The 22,222-nt window shown below is 39.9% G+C and overlaps 1 protein-coding gene across 1 annotated transcript in view; it reads left to right on the forward strand.

Annotated features, from left to right (window-relative positions):
* Positions 1-21,872, forward strand: part of TRHR (thyrotropin releasing hormone receptor) — a gene marked incomplete at both ends in the record, with an annotated part of 34,509 nt that extends 12,637 nt beyond the window's left edge. Inside the window, 2 exons of the mRNA XM_083358183.1 lie at positions 7,624-8,010; positions 21,765-21,872. Coding sequence (XP_083214309.1) covers positions 7,624-8,010; positions 21,765-21,872 — 495 coding nt within the window. The remainder of the gene's footprint in view (positions 1-7,623; positions 8,011-21,764) is intronic.
* Between the last annotated feature and the right edge of the window lie 350 nt (positions 21,873-22,222).

A 22,222-nucleotide genomic window follows, 5' to 3' on the forward strand; every position in this document is an offset into this window, starting at 1 on the left:
ACAGGCAAAAAATGCAATGGGGGAGGGATTGCCCTCCACGAGGAATGAAGAAAGGCAGCAATGAAGAAAGGCAGCATCAGCTGGAGGTGAGGCATGGAGGGAGGGAGGGAGATGGAGAGTGGAAGGATTCTTATGCGCTTTTGTGACTTTCAAGTTCTGGGATTTGTGCAATGTGGGCTTTGTGTTCTTAAGGAGTTTTTGACAATTTCTATTTGGCTGATGGCTGATGTCTGGTGTTAGCTTCTATTGCTCCGCTATTCTTAGCTGTAAGTTTTGATGCAAGGGATTTTGAAGTATTTTTCTCCTGAATGGATTTTCCCTGTAGCATTCCTTTACTTATGAATGGAGCCATTTGGGGAGGCTGCCTTAGCCGGCAGCCAGTACTTACTACATTTTTTTTTATTCCTTAAGTGCCATCTGCCAGCTCCTTAACTTTCCTTTCTAGCCAGTAGCTAATTCTTAAAGGGTAATGTGCCTTTTTAAGGTAGTTCCCTCAGCGGCTTGTCTTTTCTGTCTCTGGAGGCTTTTCCTTGTTTGATGAATATATGGAAGAGGGAAACTGGGGGGGGGGGGCGTATTTCAAATTTTTCTTCAGAGGGAGATGGGAATGAGAAAGAGGGAGGCAAAGAAGGAGGGAGGGAGGGAAGCAAGTCCCACCTTAGCACTTGGCCACCAGCAGCCCTGCCATTGACTTTCCTTGTCAAAAGGTTACAAAATCACATGACCCTGGGACACTGTGACCATCATAAATATGAATCAGTTGCCAAGCATCCAAATATAAATCACATGACCCTGGGCATGCTGCAATGGTCATTAAGTGTGAAAAATCATCATAAGTCATTTCAGTGCAATTGCAACTTTGAACAGGTTTTTTTTTTGTCATCAAGTTTTTGACACCTTGCTAGGTGGTATACTCGAATACTGCCATATCCTAAAAGTGGTACAATTGGTGAAAAGGTTGAAAAGCCCTGCTCTAGGGCATGAAAGGGAAGGACAAGAAGAATGGGTAAAAGCTTGCCAAAGAGAGAGCCAACCTAGAAGTAAGGAGAAATTTTCTGACAGTGAGAGCAATTAATCAATGGAATACCTTGCCTCCTGGGGTTGTGGGTATACCATTACTGGAGATTTTCAAGAATAGTCTGGACAACCATTTGACTGGGATGGTATAAGGCTCCTATCTTGAGCAGGGGTTTAACTAGAAGACCTCTGAGGTGCTTTCCAACCCTATGAATCTATCATCACACTATTATAGATGCAGTCTTGACTGTTTTATCTACATTCTGCAGACAACGCTGGAGAAAGTTGTGCCTTTTTCCAGCAGTAAAGCATCTGGTTGGGATGGGCATTCCTTTATCCTAGCTGAATATGGGAACCATCAGACCAAAAGCTGCCTACCAGTAGCACCATTGGTCTAAATTCTTTCAGCAAAAGTTAAAAATAAAAAAAATTCAAGTATCTTCCTGATGAATTGAGATACTTACCCAGAATTCTTTTAAATCCCAACTGTGCATAGTTTAAATGTAAAGTCCTTAGAAGTGGCCAATCCAAACAAGAATATTGTTCAATCAGCAGAGCCTTTTGTCTTCTGCTGACTTGTTTCATTAGTAAAGAGGATTAAGCCTTTTTTCTTAGAAATCATAATTCAGAGTAGCAATTGTAGCACTTAGCTAATTAGAAATATTATGCTCATTGGAATATTTTTAAAGATTAAAGATGGCTATAATATAAAGATGGTCCCTTAACAATACAAAAATATAATTATAAAAAGAGCCCTCTTTTCAAGTATCAGACCTAAATTAAACAATTAAGAACTTTCTTAACAAGGACCCTAACAAAATGTTTTCTTGTCAAAAAGCTCTCTTGATAATTGAATATCAGAGAGGTTTAAATGAGGACCCAGATTGTTGGGGGCAATTAAGCTGACTTTGTAATAATGCCGCTTGGGGTGTGTGTGTGTGAAAGCCCTAATAATCAGGCATATACATAGAATGAAGACTACTGCTAAGCTTGTAAGCCGCCCTGAGTCTTCGGAGAAGGGCGGGATATAAATGGAATTAAAATAAAATAAAAATAAATAAAATCATTATTTAGAATGGCGGTTAAAACAGATGAGTTCAAAACTCTTCATTTTGTTTTCAATTTCCTTTATTAAGAGTAATTTGTACTCTGCCATGGAAAGGAAGAGAAGGAAGAAATGAGACATATTAAAACGTATTAAAACCAATGAGAATAATGGTGTTCCCTAATGGAAAGGCCTAAAACAAAGAATATTAGCGCACAAAGACAAATATACAAATATACATGTTCCAGGATAATGTTGCAGGATCCAATCTGAGTTGGTCACCAGGACCAGACCGGAGGTCTATTCTTCTAAGCTTTTGGACTCATGCTAGAGCCCATTCTTAGGGGTTTTTTTTCTTTCTTCTTTCCTTTCCTTTCTCTCCCTTGCATGTTGCTCAGGCATATGTGAATATTGGAGAATATTCAACTTTTTAAATGAAACAAAGACTGTTGTTTGAGTTGGTTGGCAAGCATTCTCTCCCTCTCTCTCTCTCTCTCTCTCTCTCTCTCTCTCTCCATGGTTGTCCCAATCCATATCATATTGCCATGGACTAGCAACTAAATGGATACAGTTAGAAGCAGAATGATATGTATTATGTTGCACTCTTGCCTTGAGCCCCAAGATTCTAAACCCAAATTAGGAATTATTAATTCCCTTTAGGAATTAATAGGGATGCAAACTGCTCTCTAAGCTTTGCTGGTGCCTTGGCTTCCTGTACATCAAGTCAGAGATTGTCAACCTGTGACTTTCTGCTGCCTTTTGGCATTCCATTCCTAAAGTGCTTCCTAATTGTAATTTTGAATATGGTTTTGATTTTGCCAGCTTCCTCAAAGAACAGGGGAACTGTGAAAATGCTTTTATCTGGCTTAAATTATAAGGAGAACAACTAGCTATTCAAAGAACATATGCTTAAGAGATGTTGGTCCTGTTTTACAGGGAGGGATGTCCACATTTATTCATGGAACATGACTACTGGCTTTGCCTCTTTGAATAGCTTTGCGTTTATGGAACCCCAGGATGTTCAAATAATAAATTGGTGGGATTACAGTAACCGTTGTCTATCTCTATCCCTTTATAGCCCAACTCTTTTCTAATCTCTCTTCTATTTGACCAAAGATAAAAGTAAAGAGTTCCCCTGCCCCAGACTCTAGGGGCCATGCTCATCTCTGTTTCTTAGCCGAGGGAGCCAGTATTGTCTGAAGACATTTCCATGGTCATGTGGCCAGCATGACTATATGCTGAGGCACATGGAATGCTCTTACCTTCTCATTGAAATGATGCTTATTTATCTACTCACATTTGCATGCTTTTGAACTGCTAGGTGGGCAGGAGCTAGGGCTAGGAATGAGAGTTCACCTCGTGTTGTGCAACACAAACCTGGGTTGGCAGTTGACAAGCTCAGTGTGTCTTTACCCACTGAGCTATACCCTTTCCCCCATTTCACTTGCAAGGCTGTAATATGATGCTTCCGCCATTCCATTTTCTTCCTCATGGTAGGCTGGTTTACTTCTCAAACTGGAAGAAAGAACAGATTCTTCCTGCCAGATGTCCTTCAGCTACAAGCTGCACAGCAATCCCAAATTTTCTCCTAGTCCCATTTTCTCACCAGCCTTTTATCCTATTATTTCATTTTAGCCATTGTCTATCCATTGCGGGATGAAGGCCTGTTCCTCATGTTTCCAACCAATACAGTCCTGAGCTTTCTTTTGCCAACTGGGCCAACAATATTTGCCGATGTTGTCAATCCGTCTTGTTTTAGGTCTCTTTCATGGATGCTTTTTATCAAATGGGATCCATTCTATGACTGCCTTGGCCCATCTGCCATCAGTTCTTCTTGCTATGTGATCAGCCCATTTCCATTTCAGTTCTTCTACTTTTTTGATGATATTGTACACTTTAGTTTGTTCTCTAATACTTATGCGGGACTTCCTATCCTGTCTTGTAATGCCAAGCAGGTATCTTTATTTATTTATTAAACTTATATGCTGCCAATCTCACTATGGAAGTGACTCTTTTATATCTCTCACTTTTGGAATTGGCCAAGCTTTCTCTTCATCCAGCTGGTTTACTAATTCATATCAAACAATGAAGGCAAGTCCATCTGGATTTAAACTAGTCCTCACTTCCTCTCTACTCCAGCCAGCCTCATCAGCATGCATGTCATCCCCTACCATCTCCTTACAGCAACAGAAAGATAAAATTACTCTATAAGTCATCATATTAATGATATTGCATTATTTGAAATTGGAATTATATAAATCAATTTTGTTTCAGTCTTCAATTTGCCTTCATCTTGAGTGTCCCCTGCACACACACCCCCAAATTGTGTACCCTTCATTTATGTTAAGTACTTGGGGCATTTATTTTTATAGACCAGAGAGCAACTCTCTGCCCAAGATAGATTCCTTCAACCCGTTTTTTATCTTCTCTGTCATTATTTCATAGTAATAGCACTAACAGAACCTCACATTACTCTTACATTAATGGTTAATCCTTATTTCCTAATGAAATGGAGCACTCTTAATTAAATGCAAAAGGATCAAGGATCTCTGAGTTCTCTATCAAATTAAACAATTTTCACTTATTCTCTCAATCCTTCAGCAGAGGATTTACTGTCAACACCAAGATGGTTAAATTGCTTAAAATTGGTTGGTGCCCCCTGACTGGTGAAACCTGAGATTTCATGTGCAATTATAGCTATTGGCTTTTTTTAAAAAAGTCTGAGTCATCAGAGATGACCAGGACTGAGTTAATAAAACACCCCTGTGAATCAAAATCAGGAAGACTATACTTTTGGGAAAAGGTTTGCATTACTTGTTCTAGAATGGTAATAACAATGGAGACAATACTATTGTTCACCTGATGAAATATTAATATTCATTAAAATCATTAAAAATCCACATTTCAAAATGGGTTGGAGGACTATATTCTTGAAAAGGGGAGAATTGTTTAACGCTTATCTCACGTTCCTTGACTTCATTGTGAAAAGATAAAAACTTAAAGAATCTCTCAAGTCCACCTCAGCTCCTGTTGACCCATGATTTGCCACAAGGTTCTATCTTGTCCCATATTCTGTTAAACACCAACCAAAGCAAAATCCCACTACTGGTATTCATTTATTACTTTGGCATGGGAAGACATCGGTATGCACTCAGTAGCTCTGAAAATAATTCTCTATTATGGATGAGAGATAATACACTGAAATTAAAACCAGATAAGAGTGATCATGGAGAAAGCTAGGGAGTTCCAGAAAAACATCTACTTCTGCTTCATTGACTATGCTAAAGCCTTTGATTGTGTGGATCATAACAAACTGTGGCAAGTTCTTAAAGAGATGGGAGTACCAGAACATCTTATTTGTCTCTTGAGAAACCTATATGCGGGCCAAGAAGCAACAGTGAGAACTGGACACGGAACCACTGATTGGTTCCAAATTGGGAAAGGTGTCCGGCAAGGCTGTATACTGTCGCCTTGCCTATTTAACTTATATGCAGAGCACATCATGAGAAAGGCAGGGCTAGAGGAGTCAAAAATTGGAATTAAGATTGCTGGAAGAAATATCAACAACCTAAGATATGCAGATGATACCACTCTAATGGCAGAAAGTGAAGAGGAACTGAAGAGTCTCTTGTTGCGAGTGAAGAAGGAGAGTGCAAAAGTTGGGTTGAAACTAAACATTAAGAAAACCAAGATCATGGCATCCGGCCCTCTCAATTCCTGGCAAATAGATGGGGAAGAAATGGAGGTAGTGACAGATTTTATTTTCCTGGGCTCCAAGATCACTGCAGATGGGGACTGTAGCCAAGAAATTAAAAGACGCTTGCTCCTGGGGAGGAAAGCCATGGCAAATCTAGACAGCACACTAAAAAGCAGAGACATCACCCTGTCAACAAAAGTGCGTATAGTCAAGGCTATGGTCTTCCCAGTTGCAATGTATGGCAGTGAAAGTTGGACCATAAGAAAGGCTGAGCGCCAAAGAATTGAGGCCTTTGAACTATGGTGCTGGAGAAGACTCCTGCGAGTCCCTTGGACTGCAAGGCGATCAAACCGGTCAGTCCTAGAGGAGATCAACCCTGACTGCTCTTTAGAAGGCCAGATCCTGAAGCTAAAACTCAAATACTTTGGCCACCTAATGAGGAGAAAGGACTCACTGGAGAAGAGCCTAATGCTGGGAAAGATTGAGGGCAATAGAAGAAGGGGACGACAGAGAATGAGGTGGCTGGATGGAGTCACTGAAGCAGTAGGCGTGAGCTTAAATGGACTCCAGAAGATGGTAGAGGACAGGAAAGCCTGGAGGAACATTGTCCATAGGGTCGCGATGGGTCGGACACGACTTCGCAACTAACAACAACAACAACAACAACAAGAGTGAGTTGTTGCTAAGGAGCAAGTAAACTCAGGAATTGAGGTGATTAGGCTCTAGATGGGCCTGCATTCCCCTCAAAACACCTATATTACAGTTTAGAATCACTAGGCATCATTGGATTTGCTGATGGTAGCTGTGGTAAAGATCTCATTTGCACATCCATTGGTATTGCACCAATTTTTTCCTGAGCAGGTGATTATTTTAACAAATTTAGATGACACTTTCTTAAAAAGCATCCAGTAATAGCCCTTAAATAAAATATGCCATCATGGCTCTTAAGATGTGAAAAGATCAGAGATCACCTGACACCTACACTGAAAGATCTGTATGGGTTCCTGGGTGCCTAAACAACATGATAGCAATGTCCCAATATTTAAGGACTGTCACAGACAAAAGGTGATCAGTCTATTCTTCAAAGCACCTGAAGGAAGAACAAGAAGAAATGGATGGAAAGTAATCAAAGAGAGAATCAACCTAGAATTAAGGAGAAATGTTAGAACAATTAATCAGTGGATTGACTTGTCTTCAGTAGTTGTGGGTGCTCCATTACTAGAGATTTTTAACAAGAAATTGGAAAACCATTTGTCTCAAATGGTATAGTGTCTCCTGCTTGAGCAGGGGGTTGGACTAGAACAGGGGTGTCAAACTCAATTTCATTGAGGGCCGCATCAGCATTGCAGTTGCCCTCAGGGGGCCGGGTGGGTATGGACTGGGTGGGCGTGGCCTACTGGGTGGGCATGGCTAGAGTGCGTATGGCCTACTGGGTGGGCGTGGCCAGCTATACATCGTTCGCATCAAGGGTGCCTATGGGGGCCTGGGCAGGAGTGGGTCAGATCTGAGGGTCTCTGGCAGAAGGAGGGTCTCTGGGCCAGGGCCAAGGCAGTGGGGGCCGTTCCCTCACTGTTTCCAGGATGGCTTCACGGGCCACATGAAATCACTTCACGGGCCGGATCCGGCCCCCGGGCCTTGTGTTTGACATGTCTGGACTAGAAGATCCCCAGGATCCCTTCTAATTGTTATTCTGTTCTTTTTTAGGACTTTACTCCCATCTGTTCCCCTTGTGTAATGATGGTCATATTCATGGAGTTGTGTACAGTAAACTATAGTCAAAGATCTCTGTTTCTGCATTAGATCATTGAAAAGGTTCATGTCATTCTATTTTTTCTCATCAGATATGTCCATTTACTTCCCACAGGTTACAAAGATGCTGGCCGTGGTTGTAATCCTATTTGCCTTCTTGTGGATGCCCTACAGGACCTTGGTGGTCATTAACTCCTTCCTGTCTCAACCTTTCCAAGAACATTGGTTCCTGCTGTTCTGTAGGATATGCATTTACCTTAATAGTGCCATCAACCCTGTTATTTATAACCTCATGTCCCAAAAATTCCGAGCAGCCTTCAAAAAACTCTGTAAGTGCCAACAGAAACAGCTGGAGAAACCTACCAACTACAGCGTAGCTCTCAACTACAGCATCATTAAAGAAAATGAACATTTCAACACTGAACTAGAGGACATCACGGTTACAGAGGCTTACTTGTCATCCACAAAAGTATCCTTTGATGAGAACTGTGTGACCTCTGAGGTAAGAACCAGAATAAAAGCTTGAATTAGTGCCATCTTAATCAATATCCATACAAAAAATCACTGGCATGGCTGGACAACTTTGGACATAAATAATCTTATAAAGTGTATGTCCTTCACTGTTTGGTATATCAAGTTGTGAAAAGATATCTATACTAGGTAAAGGTAAAGGTTCCCCCGCACAGGCGTGCTAGTCGTTTCCGACTCTAGGGGCCGGTGCTCATCTCCGTTTCAAAGCCGAAGAGCCAGCGTTTGTCCGAGGACGTCTCCGTGGTCATGTGGCCGGCATGACGCCAAAGGCGCACGGAACGCTGTTACCTTCCCACCGTAGCGGTCCCTATTTTTCTACTTGCATTTTTTACGTGCTTTCGAACTGCTAGGTGGGCAGAAGCTGGGACGAGTAACAGGCGCTCACTCTGCTACGCGGCACTCGGGATTCGACCCGCCAAACTGCCGACCTTCTGATCGACAAGCTCAGCATCCTAACCCACTGAGCCACCGCGTCCCTACACAAAATTATTCATTTGCATTTTTGCTCCCAATCCTAATTTCATAAAAGTGAAGATATATTTGGGTGAAATTATCCAAAGTGAAATGTAGTGTTGCACCAGAGATGGCAAAGGGGTTGAGTTCTCAATGCAGAATCTTTTCTCCAGGGTCAAGGAAGCTGTCTAGTTTCTCACAGGTCACTTTAAAGCCTAAGGAAAAACATGACAAAGGATTTTCCCCTCATTGGGCTTTCTCAGGTTGGAAAGTGTAGGATCTAGAAATACGATTAGATATGAAACAAGAGGTGCAACAAAAAACATCACCAACACAACACTTTTTTACCAAGATACTTCTAAACAGCATCTCAGTTCCAAAGAAATTATCAAGGTCACTGTGAATAAGGCAAATGAACATTTTTTTTGCAAGGAAAATCTGTCTGAGAATGTCAGATAGATTTGTCTTAATTACTACAACTTTGGGGGATTTTACCTATGTTTGGATAGATAGAAGGGACTTTTACCTTAATTTTCCTGACAGGTTTTTGTTTAAAGAAATGTCTGCCTAGTAATAGATTAGCCACTTGCAAGCTATAGCATCCAGTGAATAGAATTGTTTCAAGATTGTGAAAGCTAATATCAAAAGATGACTTTGATCTGGATTAATTGCATGGTTGCCATCTAAAGTGACTCATCCTTCAATTTCTCATTTCAGGTTATGTGAAATTGGAAGAAGCTGCCTGACTTACTCCATTCTGTTTTTTGTGGTATTTGATCTCAGAACACCTTCTCCAACCTGATGTCCTCCGGATGTATTGATAAATCAATTCCCAGAATTTTTAGCTGGGAGAGTGCTGGGTTAGACAAGGCTGTCGTAGAGTGATCCATTTCTGAGTCACCCTGCCTATTAATCTAAAAATATTCAAAATGGTAAAGGTCAACATGCTTATACTTATTGAAGCTACCTTACTGTATATTATTAATGCTTGTTTTATGGAAACTTAGAGGTAAACTGCAGATATGTATGCATGTATCCTTAATATTCAGTTCCTATCTATGTTTTCTAGAGAGAGAAATATTACTTTAGATGTAATATTTTTGTGATTATAGCTCAGTGATTAAGTACATTGCTGCAATACTGCACATTAAGACAAGCAGTGTGTAAATATGGGAGTGACTTGCTTGAATGGCCCTGTTTTAGGCTCTTAAGACACATCATTCTCTCACATGTCCCATAGGTACATGTAATTATCTGCAACTGAAGAAAAACAGTGTGGTATAGCTATTTGCCACACAACTGCCAGTTGAGGCTGAAGCATACAAATCACATTGGCAAAACTGGAACCGTCTCTCTATGAAAGACAGCAATTTCAGGAAAGAAATTCCAATCCAGGCCAAATCCATAAGACCTTCAACATTAACAAATAATAACGTAGCATCTACATCACAACAGTTCTTATCTTGTTGCAAGTTACATAAACCCTACTTCTCATTTTGTTCCAATTTAGAGAACTAAATAGAACTGATGTGGAAAATATGGCTGTAGATGAAAGATTTTTTTCTCCTTTTCACATTGTTACAGTTCTGGGTCAGTCAGTAAAATTAAATGCCACTGTAACATTCTTTCCTCAACTTCTTGAATGGAAGTAAAGAAAATATGTCAACATCAAGTGTGTTATTTCCTCCAGCCCAACTTTAGAATTCCTCAACTGTAAAGTGTTCTTGCTCTGGAAGAACCTACACAGACTATTGTCAGAGTGATTAGTGAATTTCTTATCTTACTTTCTCTTCCTACTGAGCATTACCAATCAGTTGGAAAATTGACCATCACTTGTTCTTCTGAATGTAGATCAGGACATGGATTCTCCCCAGCATGATGTCAACCCGCTCCCATAAGAAATGAGCTGCAGAAGGTAGATGTCCATCACTCCTGTTACTAAAGGCGAAATGATCATGTAGGACTATGTCTCATGCCCAGGCAGAGAAAATGTTCTTCTTTAGTGGATTTACACATTGAGAAGAACATGGACAGTCCTGACCACCCTGAACTCATGCCTGATTGGCATGTTTTAGGACAAAAGAAGAAAAACACTACTTCCACAGTCAATTAAAACTGAAGGCTTCCTAGGCAGCAAGTTAGACACAGGTAACATCAGGAAGATACACATTTCAAAATTGTGCAGGACATGAAGAAGCAAGCAGAATATGAAGACAGACACTGACTGGGGAATAATTCCTATTTAATTGAAATATCATGTTTCCAACTCAATATGCACTATGCTTTAGATGTTTCCCTGTATGTTAAAATCAAAGCAATTTTAAGTTGCCAACAAAAAGAAAAATTAACACAGCATGGATTATGAGCTGAATTAGAATCTTTTTCATGATATTTTAAGGTTCTATGTAGAAGACTTTTCAAAACTGATATGTCTACACTTAATTTACAGCTGAGATTACCACTTTCTTTGTATTTGATATCTGAAATGCAGACATATTATTGAATTCATGACAGTTTAACAGATGTCTTATAATACTTCAGTATATGAAGTGATCAGTGTCATGGATGGAATCATAAAGTTGGAAGAGGCCTTACAGGTTATCTGGTCCAACTTCCTATTTGAAACAGGAAATTCAATTTTCCATCAGCCCTAACTGGTGAACGACTAATCTCTGCTGGAAGATCTCCAATGATCTGTAATTGATTCTTCTCTTGAATCAACAAGAAATTTGTCTCAATATACAAACAAAATCTCTTGTCAATTAAGCCCATTAGATTTGGACCCATCACCTATGGCAAAAGAGTGTTACCTCTCTTTACATGGTAAGACTTGAATCTAATTTCCTGCTTCTGAGGCCTAAGGAATCCATTGTCAGAGAAAATTGTGTACAACATCTACCAAATGAAGTGGGAGGAAGAATGTTTCCCATATACAGTGACCATGATGGATTGCTATTCATCTTACCATTTTTGGAACATATGTGTACAAAATCAGGATATTAATTAACGAAAATGATACCCTAAACTGGACCATTTTGAAAGTGGTAAATTTGCTATGGCTGTTCTATAACATGATTTTATTGTGTCAGCTTGACTTAGTATTGTTTGAATGTGCTTTGCGAACAATTGGAAGTGCAATTTATTATGTATACACAACTACACATACCAAGCGTGCAAAATGGTAGTATTTTGGTATGAAAAAAATAGCTTCTTAGTTTTGTTCAAAGAAATGTTCTTATATCTGTTCTCAGTTTATTTTATTAACAGCAAGCATGTGATAGTATCTTTAGCAAAATTGTCCCTATTTGTTTTAAATATTCTCTTTTGTTTGAATATTTGTAAAATTAACCTTTTTATAGTGCACAGGTTTTTAATAAGGTTGGAGTGAATTTATCTGTTTGCTTTTTGCTTGTATTTATACAATTATATATTGCAGTTGTGTAAAAGAAAATGCTATCTCAAATATTTGAATTGGTTGCTTGCTGTGGCAAGAAAATATTGTGAAGTAGTGTCTAAAGAATTAATTGAATATAGTATGCTCAGATGTATTGGATATATCTTCCATATTCTGGCTAGGGATGATAGATAGATAGATAGATAGATAGATAGATAGATAGATAGATAGATAGATAGATAGATAGATAGATAGATAGGCAGGCAGGCAGGCAGGCAGGCAGGCAGGCAGACAGACAGACAGACAGACAGACAGACAGACAGACAGACAACCTTTATCCTCATTTTTTACTGTGGCCACAATGGCACACATTAAAAATGGAATTTAGTTGCTTGCTCTCAAAGTGTAAACATACATAACACACTTTGAAACATACCATATACAACATATGTATAGACCTTGGCGGGTCAAATCCCGAGTGCCGCATAACAGAGTGAGCGCCTGTTACTCATCCCAGCTTCTGCCATCCTAGCAGTTTGAAAGCATGTAAAAATGCAAGTAGAAAAATAGGGACCACTACGGTGGGAAGGTAACAGTGTTCCGTGCGCCTTTGGCGTCTAGTCATGCCGGCCACATGATCACGGAGAGGTCCTCGGACAAGCGCTGGCTCTTCGGCTTTGAAACGGAGATGAGCACCGGCCCCTAGAGTCAGAAACGACTGGCACACATGTGCAGGGGAACCTTTACCTTTACCTTTACCTTTATAGACCTATTATCAGAATTCTGGTTGAATACACAACTGAATGTTACATGTCTGGAAAAGGCTTAAGTAGATAATATAAAAATAGTTCAAGACAAAACTTTTTGATGAAATTGTTTACCAGTATACTCAGTAATAGGCTGAAGGTGTATAATGTGAATTAATTTTCTATGGCACTAGGAATAGTAATTAAAATAAACTTTCAGTGTGGAAATCCTTCAAAGTTTAAATAATCATTGTCAGAAAAAGGAAAACTTCATAACCTCAAATTATTCTGCTGATAAATGACATTCTTCTTCACTTAGGTAGATGTTTAATTTTCTTTATTGAGGAAAGTTACATTCCCTGGTCCTGATTTCACCAAAAGTCATCTCAAAGCTTAGCCGTGAAGTTTCCATGCTGAACTTCATGTGATACTGATAATCTACTTCGTCTAAGGGGCCTTTGAAGTTGAGGTGCTACTACTTTCACTACCATATTCCCCTAAAAGGGATGTCTAGAAACAAGCCTAAAGTTTGCCAAAATGCAGGTAGTTTTCATTTAGTGATCACAAGTGGGACCATCAACTCAGTTTTAAGTGAAGTGGCATTAAGTGAAACATCATGATTTTACAATCTTACTTCAACTTTCCTTAGTTTTACAGACTTGCAAAAGTCATGAATGTGAGGACTGATTGCAAAGTTATTTTTTCATCACTATTATAACTGTGAAAAGTCAACAAAAAGGCAGTCCTTAAATGAGGACTGATTGTAGTTGGATCAAGTGTTGGCTTCTTAACAGACGTCCATATCCTCATCCAAACAAGTGTTGATAACTGCTCAGATTCAATTTCCCATCACCTCATAGAAGTCTTAATCAGCCACAAAGGAGCCCCATCTCCTTTTACTGGATTTCCCAGTTAACTTCATGAGATGAAACTCTAATCAACTCCATTGGCATTCACCAATTAGAATTCTCAATGGCTTGGATCAGGGCATTTTATATGCTAAATTTCATGAGAATTCTTATAGTGGCCATTGAGGTTGTTCTTAGCAAACCTCCTTCCCCAGGAAGGAATAGATAGTGTTAAAATTAGCTGTTGGTTGGCACTCAAAAAATATGACAAGTGTGACAAATACTTCATTCTCATTTCCTCATTACCACTGCATAGGCTCTAATATGAGCTCTTACCAGTGACCAGTTGGATTTGAAATGGGTTTTTCTCCACCTGCAACTTTAAGTGTCTCCTCCATCTCAGAAAGGCATCTTTCTAAGTCCTTCAGAGAGTCAAGGAGCTGCTTTAAATTGTGATAAGACAGATTCCACTCTGGTGCAATTCACATTTCTACTACAATAGACAACCACCATATCCTTAGGAAACTTCCTAAATCTCTTTTGGAAACCCTCAGGATAAATTGAGCACCTGGATCCTTTAGCTTCTTTATGAGTACCACTTTAGGGATACCTGCAAATGAGAAGTTCATGTCAGCTCCATTTAGTTCAGCATTGTCTACACTTACAAGCAACATCTTCCCTAAACAGGGAAAAAGAATTTTCTTAACTCAATCCAAACTACTTGAGGGTTTCCCAAAAACTCAGTTTGATTCAGCTCATGGGATGTCAGTTTACTTATGTATTATGTTTATGCATAAATGTTTCTGGCATTATCACAATGGATGAAGGATTAGTGAAGAGTAATGGAACTTGCAGATATAGCTAAACTGACTTCTTTGATCGGAGAAGACATGATATCTATGTTTATTGCTGACTGGAAATTCCTTATGGAATTTTCATGTGAAGCACCAAAGAATAAACTTATGGTATTGATGATTAGAATTAGAATTAAAATTATAGAGTTGGAAGGCACCTTGTAGGTCATCTAGTCCAACCTCCCCCTAAACCCAAGCAGGAGATCCTACATCTTAGACAGACTAGATAATAGAAAGAAGAGTATTGTACCCATGCAGTAAGAGATAAATTTATAATTGTATTTATAATTGCTGTAAAGAAGATCAGAAACTATTTTTATTTTTTTATTTGTTTTATTTTTTTTTTCTTTTAGTTTCCCGCCCCCCCCACTTTCTTGCACTTCTCATATTAAATTGAGATATACAATTTGGTCTCTAAACAGCATGATAGACTGAGGCAGGATAAAAATAAACAATATTTTGTTTATATTAACATTTCACTATCATTAATATTAATATGGTTACTTAAAAGTTATTAATATGATTGTATCTTTCTGTCACATAGAATCTTAGCATTAGAAGGGCTACTTAGGTTATGAAATCTGGACATCTGCTTCATATATAGTCCAAATTAAAGTGTCTCTGATAAAGGTTACTCACCAAGGCAGAATCGTTACATTTTTGGCTAATGAACCTACTGTTGCACTGCTCTGTCTGTTCCTCTTTTTTTGGTGTGTGTGTGTGTCTGCCAACAGTAAAGCACAAACCTCAAGTATGATGTCTTTTCAGTATTTCAAGGAGGGATAGTATATTCATAGTTTACATTCCAAGTTTCTTTCATCCAGGGCTTTTTTTCTCATAGAACGCTCAGAACGGAGTTCCGGCACCTTTTTTGGATGGAACCTTGTAGGGTAGGCAAGGCGGGTTGTATGACATGTGTGAGTTCCGGCACCTTTTTCTTTTACAAAAAAAAAAACACTGCTTTCATCTCTCCTCATAAGATTTTCTAGTCTCCAGATCATCTTCTTTGCTCTTCTATGAATGTTCCAGATTATCTAAAGAGCCTTGGTGGAGCAGTGGGCTAATGCCTCCTTAAGTAACACCAGCTGCCTGCAATTAGTGCAGGTTCGCATCCCACCAGGCTCAAGGTTGACTCAGCCTTCCATCCTTCCGAGGTAGGTAAAATGAGGACCCAGACTGTTGGGGGCAATAAGCTGACTTTGTAATAATGCCACTTGGCGGGGGTGGGGGGCGAAAGCCCTAATAAGCAGGCATATACATAGAATGAAGGCTATTACTAAGCACATTTGATTTGTGCTTAGATTGTAAGCCGCCCTGAGTCTTCGGAGAAGGGCGGGATATAAATGGGATTAAAATAAAAAAAATAAAAAATAAAAAAAATCCTTTTTAAAGTGTGATACTTAAAATATACTACATTAAGTACTTCCAACTGAGTGACTGCCTTACAATCTTGAAGTTTCACTTCTCCAGTGTTTAAACAGTACATGAATAAAGATTGGAAATAATCGTCTTTTTCTTTACCATGAAATCTCTTTTCCTGGTTTTCTACCCTGTATAGCTTAGATCAAGAAACTGAAGTAGCAGCCCTGGCACCATTTTTTTCTATTGTCTACCCTGTTTCTCAAGCAGCCACCAGCTGTTAATAATTCAATGTCTACTTGTTCTGTTCTCTCATTAAATTCATGACTTTTCATTTGCATAGTTTATATGGCTATGGAAAATTACTTAGGCTAAGTGACTGAAATATTATCCATGATTAACTCCTTTTGATGTTTTGGTTCCCCCAAAAAAACATCCCAGCAGCTCCCCAAAATCCCTTTTTTTCAGTACTTATATTGCTCTAATTAAAAATCAAAAGAATAGTTTCCTGTCCTGTTTGAAATCATAATTTTAAAAAAAATTGTAATGGAAACCTGAAAAAAAGTTAACAGAATAACAAAGTTGGAAGGTCTTCTAGTCCAACCCCCTGCTCAAGCAGGAAACCCTATACCAGACATGTCAAACACAAGGCCCGGGGCCCAGATCTGACCCGCGAAGTGGTTTCATGTGGCCCGCAAAGCCATCCTGGAAACAGTGAGGGAACGGCCCCCACTGCCTTGGCCCTGGCCCAGAGACCCTCCTTCTGCCAGAGGCCCTCAGATCTGTCCCACTCCTGCCCAGGCCCCCATAGGCACCCTTGATGCGAACGATGTAGAGCTGGCCACGCCCACCCAGTAGGCCATGCCCACCCTGGCCATACCCACCCGGCCCCCTGAGGGCAACCGCAATGCTGATGCGGCCCTCAATGAAATTGAGTTTGACACCCCTGCCCTATACCATTTCAGACAAATTTATTTATTTAATTAAATTTTTATACCGCCCTATTCCCGAAGGACTCAGGGCGGTTTACAGGGCAGCATAAAATATAATATAAAAATAGTATAAATTAAAATAGATTAAATTACATAAGCCCAACAATTAAAACAATATTAAAAGCTAAAACCCCTTCAGTCCAGGCCTGATAGATCAAAAAACCAGGTTTTCAGATCCCGGTGAAATGTACGCAGATTGGGGGCGGTCCGAAGTTCTAACGGTAAATCATTCCAAAGGGCAGACGCGCCCACAGAGAATGCCCTCCCCCTGGGGATCACACGCCAGCACTCCTTAACCGTCAGCACCCTGAGAAGGCCCTCCCTGTGGGAGCGCACAGGACGATGGGAAGTTGATGCCGGCAGCAGGTGTCCAAATGGCTGTCCAAGTTCTTCTTAAAAACCTCTTAAAAACTTCTGTAGGCAAGTCATTCCACTGATTAATTTTTCTAGCTGTCAGGACATTTTCCCTTAATTCTAGGTTGGTTCTCTCCTTGATTAGTTTCCATCCATTGTTTCTTGACCTGCCCTCTGGTGCTTGCAAAATAGGTTTTTTTGTGGCAGCCTCTTGGATATTGAAAGACTGCTAGCATATCATCCCTAGTCCTTCTTTTCATTAAAATAGACATACCCAATTCCTGCAACCTTCTTAATCTGTTTTACCCATTGTTGCTCCTTCTTAATCTCAAAACCAGGAAAAAGCATATGGTCCTTACTCCAGACACATAATGTGTTATGGCCCACTTGGCATTATCATCTTGTCTCCTGCACTTTTTAGCCTTTTTCCAATGTTTTTCCATCAAAATGTCACCTGCTCCTGTAGATTATTGCTGGCAGCTGTTCCAGATAGTAAGGACTGTTTCTTATCCCAAGAGATTGTCAGAAACCCAGATTTGACCTACCATCCTTCCTATTCTAAGAAGAAGAGATTTAAACAGCTCTGAGAAACCCTCCTAAGTCAATCCTTTGATGAATGGATGCTACAATATGGATTTATTCCATTTCTGAGATTATGTATATTAACCCCTTAATGGTGCTTATCATGAATCTTTCTTGCAGGATTCAGTTCTGCGGTTAAGGGCTTAATATATATTATTATTTTAAATCTAGCAATTCTTTCATCAAATAGACAGACACTTATAACCATTTGACTGCCCAGAAATCTTTACAGTCAAATAATTGCTCTTTTTCCTGTGATAAAACTAAACTACCGTGTATGCAAATATGTAAAAGAATTTAAGCTTCATTGAATTCATTCATTCACCCTTTCACTGAAACGATGCAAATATTCATATTCTTCTTGCCTCAAACCTATTCCCTTTTTCAAACACATGCGTAGGTATTGTTTTTAAACAGAATGAAAATTCCATATGAAAATATACACAATAAAATATTTAAAACGACAAATAACTTTGTTTTAAACCATCTAATAAAGTTTTGTGAATTCACTTTGGAAATTCAATTTGAAGGTGACCCATGCAACTTTCCATGCAAATTGGAAAAAGCAAAATAAATTCTATACCTTTAATTTGGAAGTTGCTGAACTGATTCAGTGATTTATATATGTGCAGTTCCGTCTGAAAATATCAACCAACAGCCCTAAGAGCTGCACAATTTCTTTCATTAACAGAAATGTGCCAAAAGGCTCAGGGCACAGACATTCTAGATTTCATGAATGACAAAGAAAATCCAACATTCTATTTCAAAATAATAGAGTCATTTTGAAGCCTGGATAATTTTAAGACAGACAAGTTGTCCTTGACTTACAACAGTTCATTTAGTGAGCGTTCAAAGTTACAACAGCACTGAAAAAAAGCAAATTATGATCACTTTTCAAACTTATGATTATTACAATATCCCTGTAGTCACATGTTCAAAATTCGGATTTTGGCAACTGGCTCATATTTATGACGGTTGAAGTGTCCCAGGGTCATGTGATTCCCTTTTATGACCTTCTGACAAGCAAAGTAATTCGGAAAGTCAGATTCACTTAACAGCTGTATTACTAAATTAACTAATTTAACAACTGCAGTGATTCACTTATGAACAAGAAAAGTCATTAAAAAACCTCCCTGAAGAACTGTCTCGCTTAGCAACAGAAATGTTGGGCTCAACTATGGTCATAAGTCAAGGACTACCTGCATAGTGAGTTTATTTACAGCCAAATGTTCTGCTGCCTCAAAGAGGTTATAGGCAATAAGTATAATTGTATGACGTCATTCCAATGAAACTTTTTAATGTGGTCGATATAAAGATATAAGCAATATTTTTTTCACTCTACTTCTTATTTATAAAGAACAAAATCAGTTGTCATCTAAACCTTGCCTTGCCCACAGTGTTTCAAAATGGCACCTGAGAAATTGTCAGCTAGTGGTGGAGAAATATTCTGTAATGAGCTATTTCCTGCCTCCATTTTGTTCCAAAGCTAATAACAAGCTGTCCTTTCTGTGAACTGGTTTTCATTGATTATTTCATGCTGGGTTTTCAGAAAAGAAGAAGAAATGAAGAAAGTCTAGATTTGATGTTGTTTGCCTGAGTCTGCTAAAAGGAACTGGCAACATTTGAGTCCTTTTCTTGATGGTTTTCTGCAAATAGTTTAGACTATTGGTGGGGATATTTTTGTGGCTTGTTTTCTTAACTTAGTTGTGGGATTTGTATGAAGTTCAAGATATATTCTTGCAAAAATCACACAGTAATCCAAATTCCCATTAAAGTAATTTAACCTCATATTTTCATGGGCGTTTTTGTTTTTGCAAATTGGTTGGTGATTATCAAGCATACCTCTTTTGATGTTACTGTTTTTTATTTCATCCATTTTCCTTGGAAAATGTATTGTAGTCTTTTCCACTGCTTTTATAAGAGAGTTAAATTAAATACCTGGGTTGGGCATCTCAGGGGGTTGGGAGTGGGAGGCACCGTTTTGCGGTGGTTCTCCTCCTACCTCCAGGGCCGCTCGCAGTCGGTGTTGACGGGAGGCAGAGATCCGCCCCGAGGCCTCTCATTTGTGGAGTCCCTCAGGGGTCGGTTCTCTCGCCTCTCCTGTTCAACATCTATATGAAGCCGCTGGGCGAGATCATTCGTGGTTTCGGGGTGGGGTATCATCAGTACGCTGATGATACCCAACTTTTTCTTTCCACCCCGAACCAACCCAGTGATGCCCTCGCCGTGATGTCCCGGTGCCTGGAGGCGGTTCAGGTCTGGATGGGGAGAAACAGGCTTCGTCTCAATCCCGCCAAGACTGAGTGGCTGTGCATATCGGCATCTCGGGCTAACCAGACTATTCCACCTCTAACGATGGGGGGTGAGGTGTTACCCCCTGTTGATAGGGCTCGCAACTTGAGCGTCCTCCTGGATTCACGACTCAATTTTGAAGATCACATAGGAGCCGTGACCAGGGGGGCTTTTGCACAGGTTCGCCTGGTGCGCCAGTTGCATCCCTATCTGGACCGAGACGCCCTACGCACAGTTACTCATGCGCTCGTGACCTCCCGTTTGGACTACTGTAACGCTCTCTACATGGGGCTGCCCTTGAAGACCACTCGGAGGCTTCAACTGGTGCAGAATGCGGCCGCACGAGTTGTAATGGGGGTCTCCCGATGCTCCCATGTAACACCTCTACTCCGCGAGCTGCATTGGCTTCCGGTTGCCCTCCGGGTGAAATTCAAGGTGCTGGTTATCACCTATAAAGCCCTACATGGCCTGGGTCCGGGGTATTTGAGGGAACACCTGCTGCCAGCATCAAATGCCCTTCGCCCAGTGCGCTCCCACAGGGAGGGTCTGCTCAGGGTCCCACTGGTAAGAGATTGCCGGCGGGTGACACCCAGGGATAGGGGTGGGGGCGCCTGCCCTCTGGAACCAGCTGCCAGTGGAGCTGAGGACTGCCCCCGACCTCCGATCATTCCGCCGGGGCCTGAAGACCTGGCTCTTTGAGCTCTCGGGCCCAGGCTGAGGAGAAATTTATTTTAATTGGGGTTTTTTAATTGCACAGGGTTAGTTTAATCTTTTTTAAATTGGATTTTTAACTTTTGTATGGCTGATTTTTAACTCCCTGTAAACCGCCCTGAGTCCTCAGGGAAAGGGCGGTATATAAATGCAATAAAATAAAATAAAATAAAATAAAATAAAATAAAATAAAATAAAATAAAATAAATATCTTAATTAAGCTTAATCGTACATTGAAATCAGTAAAACCTAAGTTGGTTAAACACAACTATATCTGGAGCCATCCAACAATATTTCAATTTAATTACATTGTAAAGCACAGCAGTAAAAGTTTCTGGTTTTTAATCAAATGTAGTTTCTGGATGTCATCCATATATAATTGTTTGTAGAGAGCTTTTTAGAGTCATTGCTTGAGCTAAATGACTATATAAATCCTGTAATTAAATAAATTATCTAAAAGGGTTCTTTTAGATAATCATCCATATTCTTGCCTACAGAACACATGGTTATGAAACACAGGTCTGGAAACCTGTACACAACTGATGAGAAATCGAATGTGTCCCATCTGTTTGTATATAATAGTTGCACTGAAATTGAGTTAACGGGAGTGATTAGTTTTATGAATAGAAAGTGTGTAATGGCCATGGTGGCTCAGTGGTTATAATGCAGTATTGCAGGCTAATTCTGCTGACTGTCAGAAGTTTGATTCTGACCCGCTCAAGGTTGACTCAGCCTTCCATCCTTCTGAGGTCAGTAAAATGAGGACCCAAACTATTGGGGGGCACTATGTTGACTCTGTAAACTGCTTAGGGAGGACTGTAAAGCACTATGAAGTGGTATATAAGTCTAAGTGCTGATGCTAATGCTAATGTGGTGGGAGGGTATCCTATGTTCTACAGGAAGCACTCCAACCACAAAGTGCTTCACTAGATCCAAATATTTTGCTGTCAGAAACCCACACAAACTGGAAATTTTTGAAGTTTCATGCAGCTCTAGAAAAGGATAAATGTTGAGCCTTGCAGCCCTTTACAATGATATACCATGAGCTCAATCTTCTCTACCTATTACCATTGACTGGAATTGACCAGAGAAAAAAGAGAATCACCACAGTAAAATATCCCCCATTCTCAAACATTATAGCTGGTCCAGATGGATACCATCAATGGTATCAAAAACTACCTAGAGATCAAAGAGCATTGGAATGGTGGCCCTTATCCCGTCTCTGCAAAAAGTTATCGACGAGCATAACCTATGTGATCTCTGGCTGCCACAAAGAAGAGGGGGTCAACCCCTATTTTTCTAGCACTTGAAGGTAAAACAAGAACCAATGGATGGAAACTAATCAAGGAGAGAAGCAACCTAGAACTAAGGAGAAATTTCCTGACAATTAGAATAATTAATCAGTGGAACGACTTGCTTTCAAAAGTTGTGGGTTCTCCAACACCAGAGGTTTTTAAGAACTTGGATAGCCATTTGTCTGAAATGGTATAGGGTTTCCTGTTTGAGCAGGGGGTTAAGCTAGAAGACCTCCACTGTCTCTACCAACTCTGTTATTCTCCTATTTTGTACCCCAGAGTGAGCTGACTGAATTGAGTTCA

This window comes from Vipera ursinii, assembly GCF_947247035.1.
Source record: "Vipera ursinii genome assembly, chromosome: 3".
NCBI classification, from domain to species: domain Eukaryota; kingdom Metazoa; phylum Chordata; class Lepidosauria; order Squamata; family Viperidae; genus Vipera; species Vipera ursinii.